The sequence below is a fragment of the Carassius auratus genome, chromosome 41 (assembly GCF_003368295.1).
Source record: "Carassius auratus strain Wakin chromosome 41, ASM336829v1, whole genome shotgun sequence".
NCBI classification, from domain to species: domain Eukaryota; kingdom Metazoa; phylum Chordata; class Actinopteri; order Cypriniformes; family Cyprinidae; genus Carassius; species Carassius auratus.
In genome coordinates, this window is record NC_039283.1 from 9,738,632 (window position 1) to 9,765,947 (window position 27,316).

The 27,316-nt window shown below is 36.1% G+C and overlaps 1 protein-coding gene across 1 annotated transcript in view; it reads right to left on the reverse strand.

The window, feature by feature from the left end:
* The window catches only part of LOC113060046 (glutamate receptor ionotropic, kainate 3-like), a 119,913-nt gene that overhangs the window by 10,759 nt on the left and 81,838 nt on the right, over positions 1-27,316 (reverse strand). The window contains exons 10-13 of the mRNA XM_026228838.1: positions 22,106-22,309; positions 9,993-10,216; positions 5,813-5,931; positions 1,477-1,694 (exon numbers count right to left, since the gene is read on the reverse strand). Of these exons, the coding sequence (XP_026084623.1) occupies positions 1,477-1,694; positions 5,813-5,931; positions 9,993-10,216; positions 22,106-22,309 (765 nt within the window). The remainder of the gene's footprint in view (positions 1-1,476; positions 1,695-5,812; positions 5,932-9,992; positions 10,217-22,105; positions 22,310-27,316) is intronic.

A 27,316-nucleotide genomic window follows, 5' to 3' on the forward strand; every position in this document is an offset into this window, starting at 1 on the left:
CATACATATGGAGCTGGTTATGTAATGCAAACATCAAAATGCATATGTTTACAAATTAAGTACTATGGTATTTCTTTATCAATAATATCCCCCTGTATTAATAATTTGTGTGAAAAGTCATTCTGTCCTGCAAAATAATATCATATACTATGAACAATACACTATCTGCAGAAATTGTAGTATGCTTTTCTGAACATTGAGTCTCCTTATAAAGAAATATATTTTGATTAAGAGGTGGAACCAGTTGTGGGTGTGTGTAGTTTTCTATCTCAGGATAATGAAACTTTAACGGCACTCCGTTTAAATGGAATTTCATGATTTTTTTTTTTTCTTTTTTCTTTTTTTTTTTAAAGGAAGTCATGTTAGAAACCATAGCTAATCATGGATAATTGCTCAATTCCATGAAACATTTAAAATGACCCAAGAAAATGAAAATGAAGTGTGAGTGCTCCTTGATTACGCTGATAAAATGTTAAATTAACATTTGAGATTCCAGGTCTGCTCGCTGTAATACCACATCTGAATTTTCAGAAAACCAGCTAAATTAACTGAAGGTATTCAGAAAATGTGGCCTTATATTTTAATTGCAATCATCTCTTTTTGTAATCTTCATTTCTAATGCTGCAATCATATACTTCAGGAGAGAAAAAGTATGCATGATCAAAGTAACTGCACACTAAATGTCAAAGCCATATGCAATCACATTCATTATATACATACACTGTTTCTTTATAATAATAATAATAATAATAATAATAAAGAATTGATAGAATGATTAAAGAATGATTGAATTTTGATCTGAAGCATAATAACTATGCTAATGTATGTTTTGGGACATGGTTATTTATGGAAAATGTATATGGAAATACTACAACATCAGCAAAAGCAGCCTATATTTTGAAAGAATGTATGAATATGCAATCACAGGTTTAAAAACACCTCGATTTTCTGTCACTCAGAAACCTGGTATACTTTTTTTTCTCTGCTCGGCACTACACCATCTGAGAGCGAAAACTCAAAGCCCTGAAAAAGTAAAACCCTGCAGGCAAAAGTTGAAACTTTGGAATAAAAAAAAATATAAAATAAAAATCATTATGAAGGAAAACTTCTAACATGGACGAGAAGTGAGAGCATGGGAGAATCTGCTTTTACAGTGGGAATTAAGATCTAACTTGAAAATCTTTAAAAAATATTTTGTGGGATTGTATTGATTCTCTCTCTCTCTCTCTCTCTCTGCACAGTTCAAGAACAGGAAAGTTGCTCCTTTTTTGAAAAGTTAACTGAAGCTGTCTTTCAAAAATCTTCTGTTAACATTCTGCAGTTGTTCTCAACACCGGTGACAAAAAGCCATGTGTCAAGCTTCAAGAATTAAATAACACATCAAATATATCACACAGTGATCATGACTTTAGTGAACTGCCATTGTGATTTGTCAAAGTTAAACACATCCATCATTCTCATTTCAAAGGGTTGTACCTTAAAGAAGGACATGGTTGCTCCATCTTTGACTACGCCGTACTCTATTTTGGTCTGTTTGGCCAGGTCATCGGCTGAGTCCACGGTCGAATCCATCCTCTCCACAGTGAGGAAAGCGGCCAGATTCGCTGTGTAGGAGGAGATGATGATGAGGGTGAAGAACCACCAGATTCCTCCGATGATTCGGGTAGAGAGAGCTTTAGGCATCAGTTCTGAACCTAAACAGGAATTAAATGCATCAGCAACTTATGACATAAGAATAAATAATTTTTGTTTAAAAAAAAACATATTAATAAAATAAAAATAAAGTGTATAAGATTGTTGCTTGTCAGTGGTCCTGTGACATATATATTTTTAATTACATATATTCCATACACACACACACACACCCAATGATTGTTAATATATTACATATGATGTTTCTATTATAAAAAACTTTTACATTGCTTCACAGCATTTATATTTCAAAAATAAATATTCATTTGAAATATTTATTGAGTAACAAATCAGCATATTATTCTGATTTCTGAAGATCATGTGACACTCAAGAATGGAGGAATGATGATGAAAATACAGCTTTATATCACAAATGCATTACATTGTCAAAAAAATAATATATATATATATATATTTTTTTTTTTTTTGACAATGTATTGTATTTGTGATGTAAAGCTGTATTTTATAGTAATGTTTTATATATATATATATATATATATATATATATATATATATATATATATATATATATATATATATATATATATATAACATTACTGTATTTTGATCAAATAAATGCAGCCTTGTAGAGCATAAGAAACTTCTTTCAAAAACATTAAAATATCATAGAGATTCAATTTCTAAATGGCAGAGTGCATAAAAAAATGAATGAATAAATGAATGAATACATAAATAAACTCACTATAGAAATGTGTGTGGGGGGGTATTATAAGAATTTTTTTTTGTACTTTTGATCGATTCTAAGTCCTCATGCAGCTCATCTCATATACACAAAGAGTCAAACCAAACAAACAGATGATGGACAAACAGAAGAGTTCCTTCAGGATCGGAGTCAGTGAACAGTGCAATGAAAGGTTAGGAAACTGCAAACCCCTGAGTGTCTTTCACACAAACACACACACTAACTAGCACACACACACGTTCACACATACATGAACACACACCCCTTTACCTTCACCTTCATTCAATTCTGGATTGGCTAAAACACAGTTGACAAGCTATTTTTTATTATTATTTTTACTTTTTAAAATACAGTCTTTATACCACATCATACCGGCTATTGTGAGAGAGGGTCTTTGGTTTGTGGTCTTGCTGTTTTGGATGTTCCATTATCACGTTTCAGTGTGCAAGCTATTAAGAAAACGCTGATGTCATGACAAACAACCAGCTAACAGATTTTACAGCATAACGCTGAAGCTAAACATCTGCTTATCGCTGTGTAAAAGTAGGGAAGGCAAAGTTGCTAAACTGTGGCCGTCTGTGGCTTATTCTCTATGGGTTTGCTTCACAGCGATATTAATTATGATGACCTGCTTTTCCCTGCCCTGCTATTTCTTTCACAAGCTCTGAAACGCATCAGCCTAGTTCGAAGTTAGAGCATTTCCCAATGAGAATAATTATCTGCACTTAACATTCCCACCTTCTTCTTGTAAAGAAGAAAGACACAGTGCAGCTCGGCGCCGGAGGCTAGTATTCAATATTCAGCCTGCTACCCTTTTCACAGTCAGTGTGCTCCAAAGCAATAATGTTTTAAACAATAGCATTAAAGAATTAAAGATGTTTAAAATTAGGGAAACTGAGCAAACTGATAAAGCCCAGCAGTCATCTAATTAACATTTTTGCAATAAGTCAATGGTAAACAGAGATGCTCCTGCTGAAAGAAACCAGCCTTAAAGGGTTAGTGGTTTAAGCTTGTTTAGTTGATCAGCCATAAACCTCTCTAAAACTAGCCAACCACTTTTGTTTGTGTTTTTTTTTTTTTTTTTTTCAGAAGCTACTTGGAAATCCGGACCATTTGTCATGTAATAATCTGCAGTTTGCAGAATGAAACATCCGTTTTTGTTGAGTAGGCCATGTCTAACCTGAATAATTTTTGGACAGAGATGAAAAATGAGCTTTTATGCTTTTATCAGTTCAGCTGCACTGCTGTGTGCTAGCATGAAGGAGCTTTCTGTCTGACAGGACATGTTTGAAAAATGGCATTGCATAAAAGAATTAAGACAACAACTTCCTGGTATTTTCTGACAAGTGAAAACATTTATTTTGTATTCGTGCCATTTTTTTTAGTGTCTGGTTTTATCCGTTCTCATTTTCTATTTTATGTTTTCTTGCTCTAGATGAAACAATACTGGATTTACTTCTTGGATTATCCTTTTCAGACAATAATTGTATTATTCATTAAGCTATCAACTTTGTCTCAAATGTTTCTCCTAAAATTTCTTAGGAAATTTACAATTACAAAATAGACAATTGGCAGACCAGACAGATTTTAAAATAAAATAAAATAAAATAATACACAGTCTGACAGGTGAAATAACTTATATCAATTGCTTGCAGAATAAGCCTCAGCACAGAGCCAAAGAAAATAGTTAAAATAGTATTAGAAGAAATAATATTTGCGATAGAGTGTCATTTATTTTGGTGTTGTGTTGAGATAGGGAAAAAAATGGATTAAGGTTGGAAATTGATTGTTATTGAAACCAGTTCCATTAAAAGACTAAAATAGTAGAACCAAATGATTTTGATTCTGTCAGTGATTGCTAAAAGCTTGCATTTTCAATGCATATCGAACAGCATCCTGAAATAATTCATTCAAGTGTTCCTTGTCAATATTTAGCGGTGGTGTCGCTTCTGAATCTATAGAGCCGCTGCAATGAGTTGTGAGCCTGTAATCTTAAAGATGCAGCAAGCGTTTTCTGAGAAATGCTGTTGAAAGTAGATCAGACCGAGCACCAATCACACTTCTAGCCAATCACCTGTAAGGAGCATGTCCACTCATGATGGGGCAGATGCCTGTGTTACATATCATGTTCATGAATTTAGGGGAGGAGCTATTTAAAAAAAAAAGGTGTGATCCTTTTGGGTGGGGGCGTGTTTATTTTGGTGATTTTAAATGTCAACAGAAAAAAAATCTAACTCCACCATAATGAGAGAGAAAAACTGAACACCAAAGAAATTTTGTTGGATTATTACAGTTTTAACTTTTAGACCTGAGGTAATGTATCCATTATTGTTCATTATTATTTCAGTAATGCAAAAATGATATTCAAACTCACATTTGACCCTTTCAACATTAAATAAAGCCCATAATCGATACCTGAGTTCATCATCATCATCATGGATTTTATATTGTTAGAGACATAACGTCGCATAAATAGAAAAGTTTCTAAAATAGAATCTGCTTGTCGCTTGTCACCTATCTCTATATCATCTGGTTAGGACAAAAACTCTGAATAACATAGAAAAGCTAACTTTTATCACGCCATGGCACAGCATTGCGAGATTCACTCACTCAGTGAGGTGTTACTATTTTATATATTAACATCAGGACTGTTTGAAATGATCAGATTCTACACAGAACATAACCAGCAGGTTTTAATCTGGTTAAAAATTCTGTGACTTGATGTAGGTCATGCTAACATGTGTTGCAACAGCAAGGCAGCTGTAGTTTTCAGAGTCTGCTTTTGCTGGAGTAGACTGCTGGTCAAACGTCTACGAGAAGTGGATCTTTCAGAGTTTAACTGCTCGTTTCTGTCTCCTCCCCTGACAGTAACTGCTTACTCTCATCTATATTCGAAGCAAAGTCACTGGCATCTCAAACGAGCCTATTAATTTCCTCGTGATCTCCTTGTGTCGCTCTGAAGCTGCACGCCAGCTATGGTGCATGAATGAAACACTGCATTGAGACAAGCAATAAAGAAAAACAATGTATAGATTTTGGATCAACTGGCCAGACGGAGATGGGATGAACCACAGAGACACCCCATTGTGCATTTGCTATGATAGAGACAGTCTTCTGTCGACTTTCATCCTAACCTCAAACTCACAATCGTGAAGGTCTCTGATGGCAGCTGAGTGTCAGGAAACAAACGCTGCTGTTATTTCTCTAACCTGACAGTGTGTATGACAGATGTTTGACACCCCTCATCTTCGCCTCACTGACAAGCAAGATGACTACTTCCTCCTCCTGTCAGAAAAGTCTGAACTCAACATGGTTTTGACAGGTAAAGGGTGGAAGAAGCTGTTGTCAGTTTTTTTTTTTTTTGGCTTGTTTGCCGTCTTTGGAAAGTGCGTTGTGTTTGCAGTAGAAGCACTGTACCTTGCTGCATGAGGGAGCCCACGCCGAACCAGAAGCTGTTGAGAAGGGTGAAGTTGTTTTCTACCACATCGGAGCCTGGGTTACACGGATGGGCATCATACCACTCGTACGGGCTGAACCTGCAGCAAAAACAAGAGAGAGTTCTCAAACTCGACCTCTATATTTAAAGATGAAGTGTTTTTCTCTACCAACGACGACAAACAGAACTGCAAAAATAATGCTTCACCAAATGTGGAAAGTTCCACATCTAGGGACCAAAATCATAGAGGGCTCTTCTGACTCATACAGAACTACTCAGGACATGTAAAAAGTCACTTAGTGGCGCTGTAGTAACTGCACAGTACTGTGCTAATAGCAGCTCAGAACACTTTAGCAACCATACACATCAACCAAACATTGTGCAAAAACTATTTACTGGTACATTTTCTATATAACAAAAAACAACAACAACAAAAAACTTGAAATAGTCCCTTGTGCAAAAGAGTGAATATTGCACAAAAAAAATAAAAATAAATAAATATTGTGCCACTTAAATGCATGCTATTTGCATTTAAATGTAAATTATAATTTAACTTTACATTACATTTTTATGACTCACTTAAGTAGGACTTAAGTAAATATATCTATGTAATATCAGAATTCCTTCTACTGTCTTTGAAATGTTGTTGAAGTGAAACTAAATATATATTTACTAGGGGTGTAACGGTTCACAAAATTCACGGTTCGGTTCGATACGATACACTGATGTCACGGTTCGGTTCGGTTCGGTTCGATACGTTTTAGATACAGCAAAATGTAAAAACATCTCAACTTTTCAGAATGCCGCAAGCGCACCGCGGGTCATGTGACAAGAACTAACCAATCAGCTTCATCCTTTCCCGTAACAACGTTGAGAGCTCAGCCAAGATGAAGGATCAGCTGATCATAGTTGTATATGGATTGCAATTTTGAAATAAATTTAGTAGCAGCGCTACTGCAAGCGATTTTTAGAGCTGCAAATCCATTTATCCTTCGCTGAAATTTCCGCGTCTCATGGAGAGAGCACGTCATTGTTGCTTAGCAAAGACAGACGCCTCATGAGCGCTTCTGCCGAGCGCTTTGGAAAGGAGGAGAAAGACGCGCTTAGCGTTTTCCATGCGTTTTTAGGAGCGATATGTGAACGGCCCCTAAAGCGCTCGCTCACTCAGCACGCGCTGAAGGCTCGTTGCAAAATGTCGAATGCCTTTAACAGACCAGAAATATAAGATCCTAAAATAACCAACAGGTCTGGTGTTTGGGTTGGATTCCCTGTAAGCTATAGTGTCTAAATGCTGCAGGGATAGTTTGCTGCGTGCATGTTTCTCCTTTTTTTCGTCTTTTCCCAGATAGTACTGACGCATATATCCCAGATATTACCGCTGGTGTTTTTTTTTTTTTTTTTTTTTATTCCCGCTGGTGTATTCTGTCATGTTGCAGATGCGACATACCGTTGTTTTTTTATCCACCACTCTCTTGCCATCACCATTATAGCTTAAAGGGAATCCAAAGTGCACCCAAACACCAGACCTGTTGGTTATTGGAGGATCTTCTCATTTCTAGTCTGTTAAACGCATTGGCTATTTTGCAACGAGCCTTCAGCGCGTACTTAGTGAGCGAGCGCCTGCTGAGTAGCCTAACATAAACATATAAGATGGTGTTTTTTTCTTCTTCGGGAGTGTCAGGGGCGTTGCCTGTTACGTTGTTTGGGTTATTGGGCTACCTTGTTGAACGCATATCATTATATTTCTCTCTCTCTCTTTTTTTTTTTTTTTCAAATATAATTAATTACTCCAACGAACCGTTCGGTATACATAATGCGTACCGCGTACCGAACCGAAAGCGTCGTACCGAACGGTTCAATACGAATACGCGTATCGTTACACCCCTAATATTTACCAGTAAAATGTACTTAATGCAGTTTTTATTGAAGCTTGCATGCCATTTATTTACATATATCTGTAATTAATCATTTGTAATGAGTTGCAATTTAGTACAATTCAAATATAAATAGCACACTGCAGTTAAAATTATTATCCAGTACTTCACATGTGCTTTAGTCGTTTAGTCAAAATAAATGTACTTATATACAGCTTGACAATAGATTATTAAAACATGATAAAAAAAAAGTAGTAAGTATATATAAGGAATATCTTTTAATTTGACATTGCAAAGTGCACTTTTTAAAAGTATGTAAATAAACAATCATAAACTTGCACTTTCTTTTAGTAAATAAAGTGTTCTGTTTAGGTAATATTATTAGCAAGTAATCCCCCCCCCCCCTTTTTTATAAACTTGTTAAAGTACACTACAAGGGTACTGTCAGTACAATTAAGAGCACTGCTTTTTCATAATGGTAGTCATTAGTGCATGTTGTAAAAGTTTCATATTGTGAGATTTGCTAATACACACTCATACGTTACTAGCACAAAAAGACTTCTAACTTCTAATCATGAACTCTCCGTATTAGAAAAACACTTTACTTTAGACTAGACTTAACAATCATGCCAAAGACGTTCATAACCCCGGGGAAACGGATTACAGATTGGCCACTTCAGGGTATTTTGTTGAAATCAAAGCAAGTAAGTGTGATGAGAGTGCACATCTTGGCTCTTTTCAACAGCTTGTTAAACTGTAATGTAATTAACTCTGGACACTCCCAGCAACTGCAGATGTCTGTCATTTCCCTTATAACACCTGTCCTTTAACATCTACAGTACTAGGAATGTCTAAAAACAGATGCTTCAAGAGATGAGAGACACAGGTATTGCCAAGGGACTTATTAGCAGAGCATAAGCACCGTAGCTGGAAACTCGCAGAAGACACGATGTAGGATTACATTTATCTATGTGCATGTTTTTACTCACTTCCTGTTTCAAAAATAAATAAATAAATAATAATAATAATAATAAGTTAAAAGCATTTATGTCAACATTAGATGTTAAATCCTGTATTGTTTTACATATAATTGTTCTATACAATGTTCAGTGTAATTACTTCAGAAAATTACAGAAATATTAAGTGTAGTTCCTTGCTTTACTTTTAAAGTGAATATTTATTAAATTCATTATTATTATAAATAAAGCTACACTGTTTTTCATGCCATCTGATGTTCTTTCACTTTTTATATATTGCTATGAATTGAAATAAAGAGGAAAAACATTTATAATTTGTATTTTGTGATAAAATTGACAGAATTAGAAAGCTGAGCTGTGTTATTTTAAAAGCATCAAGATTACTGGGTGGTTGGCAAGCTACAAATAATGAGTGGAAGACGTTAAGTTTTATGTCCAATCATTGGAATTTTCACAAAGAAAAGAGTATAATTTAATGAATTGGTTCACATAAATACAGCGATCTAATCATTAAAATCTTGAATAAAAAACAATATTGTAAGAAACATTAACGTAATATTTAGACTTTATTCAAAAAATATTTTGACTTCATTCTCGTAATTTCAACTGTATTTTTTTTATATTAACTTTAATCTTTTAATCTTAGATTTTTATTTATTTATTATTACTAATATATATATATATATATATATATATATATATATATATATATATATATATATATATATACATTTCATATATGTATTTTGTATATATATATATGTGGCACTAAAATGCCGTTGTTGCAAACAATTGATGTTACAGTTTTTTTTTCTTTTTTTTTAGGTTCAAATAAATTTTTCTGAGTCATTTTTGGCAATGACTTTAAATGCATTAATATGACCACTCCATGTCATCTGAAATTGGACTCAGATTTTTGCATTTTCTAGTTTGTGATTGATTCTTACCTGTGAAAATGTTGCTGCCATTATGTAAGGATCCTGTTTTGGGTTTAATGTGTATTGTGCACCTGAAGTGCATGTGTGCTATTCAGTTGTCACATCTTTCAGGTTGGTTTTTAAGATTATTATTATCAGTATATTTTTTTTTTTTTTTTTTTTTAATGACAACAAAAAAATACCAGCAAGTCTCTTTGATATTCTAGTCCCTATGTATGGTTCGGTCCCTTGCCTTAGCAAACACTACTAATAAGACAATACTGTTTGCCCTTTGATGCTTTACTGAGTGAATTCAAGGCAAACATCGAAAGGTACCGTGAAGGTTAATAGTCCCAGGTGCACAAGACACAGGAACAATTGGTTGTTGCTCACCTGGCAATGACGAAGAGCACACAGCTGACTCCCAGGTAGGCCAACAGGATGTAGACCCAAATATCAGGTGTCATTGGGTTCAGGAAGGAGAAGAAGCCAGAGTTGGTGCTGTTGGGTCTACGGTACAGGATGCTGATCCCAGTATTCAAGAAAGGTTTCGAAAAGTCAATCGCTTTCTCCCGCATAAAGGTGATTGTGAGAGGAGCCACAGCAAGATCAGCCCTCTAGTGGACAGGAAACAAAAATTTTGTGTTCAGAAACATTAAAGGGACAGTATAATCCGTAATATTCTTTGAAAAGCAACATGAAACTAAACTGACAACCCAATTTACTTCTCTAATGCAATGTATTTTTTAATTAAACAAGATATTTAACAATAAAGATATGTTATGTATGATTATCCATCAGAAATGTAATGCATCATCAACCCATATATTGAGCATTTCACCACAGGCTTTGGTCCCTGCATGTTTCACAACACCTTCAAAGTGAAAAGTCCAGTCAGTGCCACCAAAATTAAGTTCAGTTTTATCAAAAACACATCAACATGAATCTGGCGATGTTGTATTTTTTTTGCTTGTTGTATACATCACGTCAGTTTGTAAATGACCTGATCAGTGGCCACAATGGAGATTATTGCTTTATCGCATTTAAAAATAACATACCATCAGTGCTGTGTAGATTACAAACTTCAGTACATTACTGATTACAAATTACAAATTACATGACAATAACATTGTCAGGATCCCAGTCTATGTTCCCCTGTCTTGGTTTTGTGGACTGTTATTTTGAAATGTTCTTGTTCCCCTTTGTTTCTGTGTTCCCTTGTTCCTTTGCCCATCTTGTTAGTTTCAAATATAATTGATTAGCTCCTCTTTCCTTGTTACCTCATTATCCTGTCAGTATATAACTCAGTCTCACACCACCATTCACTGCCGAGTATTGTTTAGCCCATGATGTCTTGTTGCCTGCCTTGTCTTGCCTTCGTGTTTTGTTTCGGATTGTTTATCTGGTTTTGATTCTTGCTTTTGTATTTCTAGATTTACCCTTTGGATTACCCTGTCTGGATACTGTTCACTACTCGAAGTACCACACTTGCCCTAAGATTATTCTTGTGTCTTGCCCTCTATATACCTGTTTGCCATTGTTTCGACCCTGCCTGTTATGTCCACGTCTCTCACCAATAAAAGCTTGCACATGGATCCGCACGTCTCACATCTCTTCAGATCAAACTTTACAATAATAGCTAGTTACATAATCTGGATTACTAATCTGGATTACAGATTTTAGGTAATGAAGTCTAACTACTTTTTAATTACTTTTTGATCACACTCACATAGACTCCAATGGGATTATTGTGCACAAAAGAGAGTGTGTGTGTGTGTGAGAGAGAGAGAGAGAGAGAGAACACTACACTCAAAATTATTAATCCAACACTTTTTTTTACCCCCACTTTTCATGAGGTGAGCTCAAAGATCTAAGATTTTTTCTATCTACACAAAAGGCTTATTTCTCTCAAATATTGTTCACAAATATGTCTAAATCTGTGTTTGTGAGCACTTGTCCTTTGCGGATATAATCCATCTGTAATATCTTGAGGTTAGGGCAAGACACGGTAGACGGTGGCTTGAATAACTCAAACAGGTTTACTGGGAACAGCCGCAAAACAACAGCAGATACACACACACAGCTCTGCAGCTCACTTCCAAGCTTTCTGATTATCGACCTGACTGCAGTTCATCATCGTAACCAACTTGAGTGAGCAAATGCTCGCATTCGATGGTGCCTGGCACTTTGGAGAGGTGTTCTTTTCATGGATGAATCCCAGTTTTCACTGTACAGGGCAGATGGCAGACAGCGTGTATAGCGTTGTGTGGGTAAGCACTTTGCTGATGTCAATGTTGTGGATCGAGTGGCTCATGGTGGCAGTGGGATTATGGTATGGGCATTAGTATGTTATGGACATTGAACATGGTGCATTTTACTGATGGCATTTTGAATGCACAGCAATACCATGACGAGATCCTGAGGCTCATTGTGCCATTCACCCACGACCATCACCCCATGTTGCAGCATAATAGTGCACGGTCCCTTGTTGCAAGGATCTGTACATAATTGCTGGAACCTGAAAACATCTAAAATGAAATTCAAAACTTGCTCTCATCTGAAAAGAGGACTTTGAACCAATGGCAACAGTCCATTTCTTCTCCTTAGCCCACGTAAGACACCTCTGATGTTGTCTGTGGTTCAGGAGTGGCGGCTTAACAAGATGAATACGACAACTGTAGCCAAATTTCTTGACACGTCTGTGTGTGGAGGCTCTTGATGCCTTGACCCCAGCCTCAGTGCATTCCTTGTGAAGTTCTCTTAAATTCTTGAATACAGTTTGCTTGGCAATCCTCATAAGGCTGCGGTTCTCTCGGTTGTGCATCTTTTTCTTCCACACTTTTTCCTTCCACTCAACTTTCTGTTAACATGCTTTGATACAGCACTCTGCGAACAGCCAGCTTATTGGCAATTAATTTTTGTGACTTATAATCCTTGTGAAGGGTATCAATGATTGTCAGAGACCATTTTGAAGGCTCAAGAAACCTTTGCAGGTGTTTTAAGATGATTAGCTGATTGGCATGTCATCATATTCTAATTTCTTGAGATCGTAAATTAGTGGGTTTTTGTTAAATGTGAGCCAAAATCAAGAACAAAAGACTTAAGCTACTTCGGTCTGTGCGCGTTGCTTTTATTTAATACAAGTGTTTCCCAATTTGAGTTGAATTACTGAAATAAATGAACTTCCTCCCTGAACTTTTTAATTTTCCTCGTCATTCTAATTTATTGAGAAGCGCCTGTATATTCAACTAGCATATTTCATTCGTTGTTTTTAAACATCATGAAATGCATAAACGGCACTTAAATTACTGCATGAATAATTTGCTGCCATTGTGTGAATGATAGGTAATCATGGAATACATAAAAAAGTAACCAATTTAAATATGTAATAAAATCTAATTGCACACACTTAATTTGTGGAATCTGATTACGTAATCCAGATTACACGTAACCAATTACTAGCCAAAACTGCGTACCATCTACACTAAACCCTATCCTTAACCGAATTGATAGTGTTAACAAAAGAAAACCTTAAAAATACATACATATATATATATATATATATATATATATATATATATTTGCCAAAGCAACCGTAGCATTTGAGCTTTCTTTAACAGGTCATTGAGCTGTTTTATGATGTCTTGTGTTTCACAGGAGTCATACCAAAGTGCTCCACAACATATGTACAATGCCGTACCAGATGGGCTACCGAGCAAGCTTTCTATGTCAAAAAAGCCTTAAATTTGGAGCTGGTTACATAATGCAGACATGAAAATTTATTCGTTTTCTAATCATGCCGATGGCAAAAGTGTTTTGAGGTCAACTCAAAAAGCCCTAATTGATTCATAAATTATGTGAAAATAATAAAATATGACCTTTTGGTGACATTAGTTTTTATTTTAAATGGAAACTGCAGGAAATAACATTTTGGATTTTTTTTTTTTTTTTTTTTTTTGCCAAACAACAATACTAACAATAGTAATAATAATAATACTTTAAAAGCACATACACAAGTTTGTAGTCATTGTAGTCGTGGAAGTCTAATTTTGTTCCGAAACGCAACAAATACACCTTTGGTTTTCCTCAATAATGTGAATTTCCAATAACGTATGAAATAAAATCAGACTTAAGAATGTGTATTAAGAACGTAAATAGAGACCATTTCAGTTTCAGATTGGCACAGTTGGCATGCTTCAAAAGGCACAGCACATAATCACTGAATTTACCAACTACTACAAATTGAACATGATGATTGTTCAATTTGAAGAAAAACTATTAAAATAGATTAAGTTCATTAATTGAAAATAAATTGTTTGTTATTATTAAAGAAGATATCAAAGATCTGTGCCGATGTTGAGGCAATCGAAGGTTGAAACAGAGCAATTGCTACACATATATCATTGTAACATAATTGTTACCTGAAATATAAATATATAAATATAAAAAATGTCTCTCTTGAAAGATGTATAGATATGACAGCGTACAAACCATCCTATCACACTCTATGACACAGGCAACTTCACACCCCAGAGGCTCAAAGTCAGAATTGCCAAGGTGACTCAACTGTTGAAACAAGTGGCCTAGTTTCTTCGCTGTCTGCTATGTCTGCTATTACATTCCCTCCCTCTCTTTGAATCGCAAGAGCAGGGAGGTGTTCACTCGCTGATATCTGGCTGCATATTTAGAAGGTCACCATTTACATCGCCTTACCCTGCTTCCTTCTCTCCAGGGTTGGACAGGAGGTTAATGAAACCAGCTGCTTGGTGCACGCTTCACTGCATCCTTCCCCCTAACATGATGAAACTTGTGAAGGGGTTCAGACTCAGTTTTACAAAATACTGCAGTCCAACCATTATGGACTGAAGCATTTCCATTAGATGTCCTTTCCTCCTTTCACAAGAAGACTGCCGTTACATTTCCTTGGCTTTCTGTGACATTTCATTGCTTTGTCATGTCCTGTACTGCCTGCCTTTTTATTGTTCTGTGTGTTTTTTTTTTTTTTTTAAAGGCTCTTTCTTTTGGACAATGGTTATGAAAAGAGCCACAGTTCTGACTGACATACCTGAGTGCCTGTATAGTACAGCATGTGGGTAACAAGGGAAAAAGAGTATGTATGTATGTGTGTGTGTGTGTGTGTGTGTGTGTGTGTGTATGTGTGTGTAAAAGTAACACTTTTATTCAGAAACCCAAACTGAGCAAAAATACACAATTTGGTGCAGTTGTTGATATGTGTATGGCTAAAAGAAATAATAATAATAACTATTATTATTATTATTATTATTATTATTATTATTATTATTATTATTATTATATCATAAATAAATAAATAAATAAACTTTTTTGTCATAGGAATTGTTATTCTCTAATGATTAAACTGACACACAAGGGTTAAAGAAAATGCACATAAATAGCTTCCATATCTTAGAAATATGAAACTTAAATGCTTAGTTTTATGTTTAAAACTGTAGTATTTATTTATTTATTTATTTTTTGTGGTGGCAAAACATATAATGTGATGCAGTGTAATTATGATTGGGAGATTCATAAATCATTCTTATTCAACATATACCAACTGTTTTACAACAGTTTAAAACATTGTCCATCCAATCAGTTTTTTTAACTAATAAAAACAAATCAGTTTGCATTAGTGAAAGGTAATTACACCAAAGCCAGAGCCAGAATTGAGATACAATGTCAATTTTCACTCATGGACAATGGACATGTCAATATCATCTGTGATAACACTTTAAGGACTTTGCCTTTGCTTGTCAGGTTGTAATGAGAATGATAAAGCTCGGCAAAGTGCTCATGACTGAAATGCAATAAAAGGCCCTACATAGTCTAAGTCAAAGTTAGTACAGTGAGACAATGAGCCAGCCCTGGTACATAACCTTCTGGCTTATCCACCAAGCAAAGATTAATTACTATAACAGGAAGAAATGATGTGCTGTAGCAGCCATTAACACTAGCATAGCTGGATGATTAATGAGACCATCGATTATAACCAAATCAAGTATAATTAGCATAATTTAATGCCTTTACCACCGTGACCTTTAGCTTTGGAGAGGGATTTGTGGCCACTTTTGAAAAAGAGGAGTAAAATAAACTGTGATGTCCTACTTGACACAACAGCCCTTATGACTTTAATTAATATCCAGTTGAGTATATAAGAAGCACCTTTTCCCCTTTAGCATTGCAGCTACTCTCCATGAAATAAATAAATAAATAGATAAATAAATAAATAGATAAATAAGACAAAAAAAAAGAAATATTTAAAGCCCTTTTATTTATTTTGACATCATGTATTTCATGAGTCTCCTGGAAAGCATCTCCTATCTAACTCCGAAGAGTGATCCATAATCTCCCAGAAATATGTCACTGCCATTGCAGCAGTCATAACACTTTTTCAATTTGATCCTATAGTATTTATCAGCAACTTATTGTAGATAAATGTTTTTCTGATTTGCTGACATGTTTGAATTGTGAAAATTGTTTGCTCGAATCTGTAATCCAGTAAATATAAATAATATCTAAACATCTTTAAAACAACATGATTATTTTAATTATCTTGTACAATTTTGCTTATACAACATTTTGTTATGAAAGGTTGCAAAGGAACTGTCCTTACTGAATGACAAACATTGGGCACATGATCGCTTATTTAGAATCAAGGTTATTATTGTTAACTATTACTGAAATTAACAACACTGGTTTTACATTTCTTGCTGCATGTTTTGCTTTAGTCTCAATGAGAAATGTCCAGTGAGTGGTTCTAAAACACGTTCACTATGTGACTGTGGCCACATTATTATTAGATTTGTACAGGCAAGTATTACGGCAGTCTCAGAATTTAAGTGTCCGTGGATTGTCACTGAAAGGTTTATAGTCTATCGTGCTGGAAAAAACAAACCCCCTACACCAAAACCAACACTAAACCTGCCTGATAATGTTAACAAATGCAAAAGTGATACATATTTCAGGTAGCAGGGCTCTGCTTCCTCCCATTTTTATAGAGTTTTTACAGAGACGGTCCCACTTAGGTTCATTTCTATTATGCTACGCTGTATCCCCTGATTTCAGAGTTTTTTTCAAGCAGGCAGTTTCCCTATTTCTCATACTTTGGGCCATCTCCTCTGCATAAGGGTTTCAAGTAGATGGCCTTTTGGTTTTACAAATATACATGCTTGAGGACTGCTTCCAGCTTGGCTGGTTGGGATGTCCCTCCTTTTTATTAGTTTGGGTGGGTTTCCCCATTCCTACATGTACATCTACTCCTTTGTGCTCTCGCATCAGGTGGAAAAGCATGGACCATGGCATGGTGTAGTGGGTTTTTTGTTCACCAAAACGGGGATGCAGTGCAAGTTCCTTGAAGGGAACATCTCAGGTTGTGCATGTTGCCAGGGTTCCCCGAGATACACTATGACCCCTTGCCATGCCTAGGGCTCTGGGGAATATTCAGCCTTGCCCTGAGAAAATTGCTAAAATATGACAGCTGTGTTCCAGCTCAGTGACTCCTCCCCTTATTAGGGTATTTTAGAAGTAGTCTCATTGAGACCCACGCCCAGACAGTGTGTCTCCCCAGATGAAGTTTTAATTAGATAGCCCGATCTCTGTGGTCTTGGCAATCTTCAGTTAGGACCTTTGGAGCATAGCTATCTGAGGATAGCTGTTTTCTAGCCCGATGCCTACTCCCTTTACTAGGGTTTTTTAAGAAGTGGTCCCCTTGAACCCCTATCTAGACTGTTCTACCACCCTGTGTTTCCAACTAGGTAGATTCTATCTGAGGTCCTTGTATCATCAGGCTAAGGTGTTGCTCACATAACATAGCTATCTGAGGGTAGCTGTGTTCATACCTTGTTGTGGATGTCCCCATTTCATCTGAAACTGTGTTCCCCATTCCTGTGACCAACCCTTGGCATCAGTGGCCTGGCCCTTTCCAGATGAAAGGTTAGGTGTATGTCTGTCACTTTCTTGGTGCTCTTTCACCAAATGGACAGGGATGCAGTGCTGCATGGCATAGTTTGCATTTCACTCACTAAGTGTTCGCTAGAGGATCCAGAGCAAGTTCCTTAAAAGCGGAACATCTTGGGTTGCGCATGTAACCATGGTTCCCCGAGAAGGAATGAGATGTTGCGTCCTCTCACCATGGCTTCAGGCCGGCAGTTTCATGTTTCATTATCTCTCTAGGAACTATGGTTACAATCATAACCAGAGACATTTCACAGGATTCATTCCAGAGCGCTTCACCTCACAAATGCAACGATGCATCACACTTGACTACTGCACCAGAAAATCCATACATATGAAGCTGTATATGTGATGTAAGGTGGATTTATTTATTTTGTGTGTGTGTGTGTGTGCGTGTGTGTGTGTGTGTGTGTGTGAATTTCTCCTGTGCATTTAAATACAAATAATTCATGCAATTATGAGTGAATGAGACCCAGTTATTTTTGTCAGTGGGATGCCTATAACTGAAATTTAGATTTTGTTTTGTGAAAGTTGGGATTCTATTGTTATGTCTCACACATATCTGATTATACTTAACTTCAAGGGGCTTGGTGACCTACAAAGACAAATTAAGATGTCTGACTTATTTTGATAAACCTACACAAGTACATGCCATTAAATAGATGTACTAGGGCAAAGGCATTTGATAATTCAGTTATGAAACAAAGATTTATGTGAGCACGCAGGGTGACAGTAAAAATGTATCACCCTATGATTTAGTGGCACTTTATCAGCCAAAAACAACCCTGTACTAATCTGCTGTTGCTTGTTGTCTTCTTTAAATCTATGAGCCCTCGATTGATGACTCTACACGTGCATGTCACGGGCAGTAATAACACACACTCATCGTGTAAAGAACAATGCCAAAGTAATGAAAATTCTGTAAGAGCTAATAAAAAATACTGATGAAAATAAATTGAGCTGATAAATAACTTTGACAAGAGCCATTAATAACAGCCTCTCAGTTCCCCGTGAACTCACAAAAAGGGCTCGCGAGCAACTGGGTCCTTGTCTATAACTGAAAATAGCCCATGTTTCCTGCAGCTTATGTTGACGTACGAATGGCGAGGCAATTGGTAAAGCCATTCTTAATTCATGGAAATAACTTCAAAATCTCATTCCAATTTAAAAAAAAATCTTAAACTGTTTTCATGAAAGGCTCAAGCTGCCAACTTTTGGGTAGAATCGGTTGAGAAATCACAGAGTCCATAAATCCATCTTCAGAGATAAGGCTTTGAGTTTACTCACATGAAAACACTCTATCTAGCTCAGCCTCATGTGGCAGGCTGAGGTCAGGTCCCAGAGCTTGTTTCTTAGTTTGCTTTTCAGGTCTGCTGATTCCAGATCAGCTTATCTATATAGACAGCAGCAAGAGGGGCACTCAGCCGCAAAATGAGTGCTCCTAAAAATACACACCGCACCTTCGATACTGTGCAGGCCATCTGATAAATCTCAAGAATACTATACACTCAAATCCTTCGCATTGAACCCGAGGCTTAAAACATCCGATGAGAAACTAAAACTGGTCAAATTCTTCTGAGAAGTATTTATAGAAAAGCAATGATTAAAAACACCATGATATCCCAAGCAGAGAGCTAGAGTTTGGTAGTGATAACTATTATAAGAGAGCCTGTTTATTATATTTAGCATGTTCATAAATGACTGCCTAGTCCATTTGTATTCACCGTATTAGTTTATAAATCTAGTGCAAAAAAAAAAAAAAAAAAAAAAATTATGTGTATCTGGTATTAACTGCAATTGTAGAATGAGCCAGCAAATAGTTTACACATGTATTTAGTGCTGTCCACTTGTAATCAAATAATCACAAACAGATACCAGATTAACGTAGAAAACATAGAAATGGAGAAAATTGGGTCTTTATCTCTCAAACAAGCGGCTGCTCTCAAGGCGCGCACTATAAGAATTGCATTGTCTTGTTTCTCTCTTCTTCAGTTAGTCTATCCCTAAAGGGATTTTACTAAATAGTAAGCCAGCCTTCGTTCTGTTTGTTTATTCGGCAAAACAAGATGACTTCTTCAATTACAGATTCATTAATAAAACTTACAATAAGGTTTTAATAGGTGATGCATTAAACAACATTGACTAACAATGAGGAATGCATTTGCTACAGTGTTTATTCATCTTTGTTAACATTAATTAATAAAAATACAACATTAACACTTTATTTTAAGGACCAATTCTCACTTTTAACTGGCATGTACATTACTAGCATATTACCTGTTTATTAGTTCTTACAAAGCACATACACTGTATCAAGGCGATAGTTTCAAAAATGAAAATTACCCAATTGTCTACTCACCCTCAAGCCATTCTAGGCATATATGACTTTCTTCTGACAATCTGAGTTCTATAAAAAATGTACTTTGCTTTTCCAAGCTGTTTAATGGCAGTCAGCGGGTGTTGCAGTTCATCAGTCCAAAAGAAATGAAATAAAGTGAATCCATCCATAATAAAAAGTTTGTTTTTGTTAATTCTGGATGTCCATATTGTGTCTCTTCTCCACTCTACACTCATTAGGCTACTCTGTCTGACCATGTAACTGCATCAACAGGTCTTCATTATGCGAGGAAGTAAAGGGTTTGAGGCCACAGTCCTAAAAACACAGGCCCATCTACAACCCTGTTGAATGTTTACTGAATAATTACCTCATGCATACAAAACTGCCTCAATAAGATGTCAATGAGATGTGGTTTACCTTAAATGCATAGATTAATTTGATATACAAAGTTTTAGAGGAAGTTGTTAAAGTTAATAGATGTATGTGTCCATTACCATTCAAAAGTTCTGATTAATTTATTTTATTTATGTATTTACTTTTTTGAAATAATTTCACGATGCTCAACAAGGCTACACACACACAATTATTATAATTTTTAAAATATATTTTACAATTAATTTACTCCTATGATAGCAAAGCTGAATTTCCAGCATCATTACACTTTGTGTCAGTGATCTTTCTGAAATCATTATAATATGCTGATTCGGAAGTTGAAACTGGTTGTGCTGCTTAATATTTTCATTTTATTTTATTGAAATATAATAAAATGAAATCTTACTAAATAGAAATGTACTTCCACTTAGACACACACATACCCCTTCTCCATTTTTGACTCTTCCAGCCATAATCCCTTCGTTCCCATCAAGGTGACTGCAAACGGGCCAGATCTGGCCAAAGCACAAGAAAGATTAAGTGCCGCTGCAGTAAGTCACCTATGCCAACCCTTCAAGCACCTCGCCATTGACAGTGTATGACATTATTATTTCAGCATAAAAAAGTTAAAATAATTGCAATTTCATCATTATCAGTAGCTTATCCATATAACTCCAAAATTGATTTACCAAACATCGCAATGTTTCAACCAGTCAGGTTTTCATCAGGCACAAAGTGTTGCACTGTTTGGTAAATACATTTTTGGAACTGTGATTCTGGTGTAAAGAATTTTATAATAAGTATTTGTTTATTATTATTATTATTATTTTATTTATTAGTTTTTATTTATTTTTATGTCGTACACCTTTTTGGGGACAGAAAAGCAGTATTTTCTCATTCTCCCTAATTGTGTAACACTGTGGTTTTGTGTGTGTAGATATCATTTAATGCTTAACCCTGCACCCCACTTCATTTGTTGGGGTTGAAGTCTGAATTAGCCTCAAGCCTCCATAATTTTCACATTGCAGTATCTCAGATTTCAAGGAGCAATGTCAATTATTTTATGCGTTCTTACATTTCATTAAAGCTGACATGATATTATGTACTTCCACTTGGACACACACATACCCCTTCTCCATTTTTGACTCTTCCAGCCATTATCCCTTCGTTCCCATCAAGGTGACTGCAATCGGGCCAGATCTGGCCAAAGCACAAGAAAGATTAAGTGCCGCTGCAGTAAGTCACCTATCCCAACCCTTCAAGCACCTCGCCATTGACTCCCACCATATGACTTCCTCCACTAAATGCCACTTAAGCTATTACAGCTCTCCAGCCTCGGGGATCTGGTGACCTCAGAGGGTGAGGACAGCAAAAGGGCGATGGGATGGGAAGCCAGCACAGCAGCACCCTTTCCTGTGACAGGGCTTACACCCCCAGCCTGACAGCACTGAGACTTGAGAGAATGGGCTGGGGGTTCAATGAGGGGAAACAGCTTTCAGCATTGTCTAGTTCTGCTGACTCTGTAGAGGCGTTTAAACGTGTATTTGCTGTGGCAGCATTTGCTGCCGTGTCTTTGTGGTGTGTCAATGCGATCCAGGTGTGTTCTGTCACCTTTGCAGCACGTCTTTTTGTGAGAGGAAGCAGTATTGGAACGAGCAACATGTTCGGTTAACTGCATTATTGTGTCATCTTGGCATTTTGTCATCAGAAAACCAGCAGAAAGGCTTTATTAAAGTGAAAGGCATAATTAGAGTTGCAGGTACTGGTAAATCTGACTCAGCAGGTTAACTTAACCGCTATGATGCTGTGCAGTGTGAAAACTTACGTGTTCCATGAGTTCCTTTATCATCCCATTCCACTGGCCTTTATCATCTTGAAACCCATACTTTCCATCCGGCACCAGGTGGATCTCGTAGGAAAAGCCAAGAATGCTGGCCAACTCCTTAAGCAGGTCAATACAGAAGCCCTCAAAGCGGTCATTGCCGACGAGTGCCTTGTCAGACTTCTTAAGCATGACATATGGCTCCTCCTGTATAAATACAAAATATCCAATGAGAAGCATCTTCAAATGAGCTGAGGTTTCTCATTGAGTTAACTGCACACACACCTCACTGAGTACAGGTAATTCCAACTGATAACTGGCTCAGATTCAATGGCAAATGATCATTATTTTTATTACTATTATATGTATTTTTTTTTTTTTTGCATAACCATGTCACAAAATGTTTTCACATAGCTTATGTTAAAACTGTACCAAGCAATTTCGGTGCCACTAACAGCACCAAATAAAATTGCAGACTGTTTGTTTGAATGGCCTGAGATAACAATGGTTCACCAAATGATTAATGTATTGGGAAAGATTTCCTCACACCATTTTGAAGCATTTCTGTTTTGCACCCCAAGTTGCATAAAATGTAAAAGTTAAAGTACAGTGTAAATCAGTGTAACAATTACATAAAATTGCATTTTGAATAATTTCTCAGCATTAGATGTCAAGATTCGTTGGGATACTTTAGGAAGCATCGGCGAAAATTCATTATGCATTCCAATGTCTCGACTATCCCACCTTGACATTATTTTACTCCAATGGATCATGAAAATCTCTACAGGTCATTATTTTGTCTTGCCTTCTGCATTCCCTCACAGTGAAGAAAGCTGTGCTATACATGAAAGACCCCAAGATGATCCTGGGATTGGCTCATGCACGAGTGCTGGCATGAGGTACTCAAATGTTGGCTAGAAAGCGGAAGAAAGAGAGAAAGCACAGCCACATAGAGACATTGGTCCTGAGGGCCTCTCAAAACTGACCCACTGTCCTGTTGGGCCGAGCGATAAGCCTATATTACCACATTGATAAGCCTATATTACCCTGGAATGTTTTACGAATAAAACATGTCGGCACACATCTTAACATGTATATCCCAATCCACAATATAAGGCCTGATGGAAAGAAAGTTTCAGGAAAAACAGTCACATTGGCCAGGCCAGCTGTCATCACCAGCGCTAGAAACATTTCTATCATCTGTATCCATGGAATTCTTTCCTAAATCCTGGCTATAATAATCTCAATTGCAGAGGGCTTGAGAAATGGCTTCTCAGTGTAGGAACCAACCCAGGCTCACTGAAAATATGTGCTTGTGGCGACATTTCTGCAACACTGTTATTATGTACCGTATTGCATGTTTCATGGCAGTTTCAAAGTGAAATTTCCAGTGAGTGGCGCTAAAATGCACATTCAATACTTGACCATAGCCACATATTTATTACATTGGTGCAATGTTGTGGTGTTATTATTACGCTGCTTCAGGTACATATTGTGGCAGTTCAGAATTCAAATGTCCAGTGAGTGTCACTAAAAGTTTAACGCTCCACTGTGTTGGAGAATAACAATCCCCCTACACCAAACCCAACCGTAAAAATACCCAATAGTGTTAGCAAATGCAAAAGTCTTATAAAAACACATTTGCTGGTGCAACCATGATATTGTAACTTTTTTTTCTCTGTGGGTTTGAGCTTTTGTAGGTTCACAGGATTCTTACCAGAGCGCTTCACCTCTCAAGCACAATGCTGTATCGTATGAGCTACCGAGCAAACCTTAGTTAGAAGTTAGAAGACCCATACAAAAGAAGCTGTGCATGTGATGCTAATGTTCAAAAGTATTCGTTTTCAAAATGTACAGAATCCTGAAATTGTTTTGCAGTCATAGCATAAAATTGTGCAAGGAATTGTGCTTTCTTAATCAAAACTGGCCTGTACGTAATTTCTGTGAGAAGAATAATTGTTGTCATATTCACGACCTCTAGTGTTCAATTTACCTGGAAACTGCAGTGATTCATACGTATAGTTTTATTTTTATTTTTTATTTTTTTGTAGAAATGTAGATAGAGGCATTCATTTCCAATGAGCCTGTGTAGGTAGAAACTGTACTAGATCTCTCTATCTCCTTGCTGTTGAGCCTGAACCTGGTTCTGCAACATCTGAAATTGTTAAGTGTGTTCCCATACTGCAGAGGTCACTACCTAAAGTAGTCGTCTTATGCCACATACGATTGTTATTCCCTTTAAGTGTACTGAAAAGACATCTGATGGGTCCGCTGCCAAAATCGTCCAGAAAATATATTTTAAATTGCTAATTGTTCCACCTAATCTATGGATGAGCTCCCATCACAACATTGAAATACTGTTATTACAGCACCATGAAAGTATCCCAGCTTGAAATGCGCTTGTTCAAATTGCGGTACTTTAGTTTCCCATCTACGAACAGATGGTTTAGTGTTACAGTTTAATCAGACATTAAAACTCGACTGAGTGGGTGCAACTGGGATTCTTCTGTACAATAGTCTATGTACCTAGACATCTAAGAATTCCCCAAGCCAACACAGGGCTTTATATCTATTGTATTAGTCCTTGGACACCAGTCTTAAGATCTCCAATGTTAATGACCAACCAACATTGCCCTATATGTTCACTCATGCTCATCTATCAACATTTGATGGCTATTGAGCATGACTAATAACACACTTATCATCAAATTGTTCAAGTTGAGCTTGTTGGAATTGTGTGAACACACTTTATGACCTACTGGATCTACCAAGCAGACAGGGACTAAATGTGGAATAAGAAGGAAACAGCAATAATCAAAGAAAACATTCACTTGAGTGAACAACTTTCCTTACACTAGCAACAGAAAAGAAGTACAGTACATACAGTATATTTTCTGAATTATTATTATTATTAATATATTTATTTTTTTAAGCAAGTGACAGTGAGAATGACATCTGCTTAAAGTTGAGGACTTATTGAGGTGGAAATTCAATGTATAAGTCCTCGAGAAATCAGATCCCTTGACCTGTGACATCTTCCGTAATGGAGACAAATAAAGATGTTTTAATGAAGCATTATGTCAGCAGCAGTAGTTATACAGTTAGTCCAGGACTGCTCTGTTTATTGCTGGTGGTGCTTCTGATCAAACTCCCTCAAGGTGACCTTCACTACGTGTTTCATCAAACATTCTGTGACATCCTTCTAGCCCTGACAGCATTCCATTTTAGCCAGAAAAGACAACACCAAATGGCACAATTCGAGCTTGACAGAAAATACAAAGTATTCTGTTGGCAGCTGAAAACAGGACTAGCGCACCTGTCATGCATGTTCATCCTTGAACTGAATTGGAGAATCAGTTCCATTGTAATTCTACGCCCTGTCCAGACTTCTTAATAGAAGCAGATGTTTTAGAGTGTTGTGAACAATATCTGAAGTGGGATCTGTCAAGATTTGAGATCTGTGCGCTCTGAAAATGTAAACTGTTAACAAATTATTTATTTGAGAGACCAGGACTGAGGCCTTTGTCAGCACTCTCAACATTGTTAATTGTGAGTCAATTACATGAATAGTTCCATTACACAAATAGAGACCTGATTTAAATTAAGTGTCTCTACTTAAATGTATTTAAATTTAAACTAATGTTTTGATACAATGCACTTATTTTGTACAAATACATGATTTTACATTATATTTAAAAATACAATCCTGTAATTCAATTTGGAATTATTTTCTGTAGTTACATCTGCAATGATCCTACCCCTACACCTTCATCCTAAACTATAGTAAAAAGAGTTTTGCAATTCAATATGATCACACTAACAAATTTGGAATAAACGTTTTCATTTTGTCCCAAAATAAATACGATATAAGAAATATTATGCTACATGCAAGTGTCATAAATTGCTGACATGCAACAGATCTAATCCTGTGATTTATATGTTTTTCATTTAAAATATTATTAAATTTTTTAAGGCTAAAATGGATGTATTTTTTGATGTCCTGATGAAACCATGAGACATGGATTGAATGGACGTAGAATGAAACAAAACTTTATACAAGCTTGTCCAATTATCTTGATCAAAAAAGTTTGTGTGGCCGGAAAAAATAAATAATTAAATTAATAAATCATCTATAACAGTTACCATCTGTTCTAAGCCTCCAATCTGTAAAATTCCCTAAGGTTCGTTGGCAAATCAAAGTCAGTGTTTTTTCTTTCTTTTCTTTTTGCAATACCTTCTCCCTCTTTTCCTGTATGAACTGTAACAGGAAGCAGTCAGTTTGAATGAGGTATGAAACAAAATACAGTATTTAATCAAAGTAAAGATGCCTTTAAAATTTGGGCAATTATACCAGACAAAAGTTGGGATTCTTATTCGTCAGCTGATGCAATAATATGATCATATTATATTCTAAGGTCCACAAATTAGACTTTGGCAATCCCAGCACCGGTTTGCATTATTTCTGAAGGAAGTTGTTGTCCAAGAAGCTTTTGGATGTTGGTACACTGTAAATTCTATCTGCCATAATTGCTATGTGTGATGTGCTATTATTCATTTGTATTGCAAATTGTAGTAGCCCTTATTTAATATCTATGTTTAATGCCTAAAAAAATGGTTTCTATCTTCAGATAACAAAACCCATGACCACTGCTTGGTACTAAAAACAATAACTGATTATATCCTATCAAGAACTTAACACATAATAATAGCCTTTCAGTTCATTCAACATTTAATGACAGTGTTTATCCCTGTTGATAACTTCTGCCTGTCCAAAAAAAGTCCCCAGAGGCCGTTGTCAGTACCACAAAATCCTGAAACATTCCTGTGACAGTGTTTAATGATTTATTTTAAGACATGTAATTTGTGCTATTATCTGGCAAATGATATTGCATGAAGCAAAATTTCACCCAGCATGCATCTGCTTGTAACAGTAATAAGTTAAGGTTAGTCCAGTAAATCTCTAAAAATATCCTATGGAGATAAATCAATCTGGAATGGGTCAGTGGCATTATCCAGTAAGTTGATTCATTGAATTGTTTTTAAGGTACCTGTGCAACGGTTAAATATTGAAGTTCATTACTTATTTTTAAGGATGTCAGTCACAATTTTCAAAAGAATTGTATCATATGCGGACTGATTAATCAATTTAACTGCAATTAAAAGTAAAACTTAATTTACAATGCCCTTTTTAATATTGCATTACCTTATTACAAT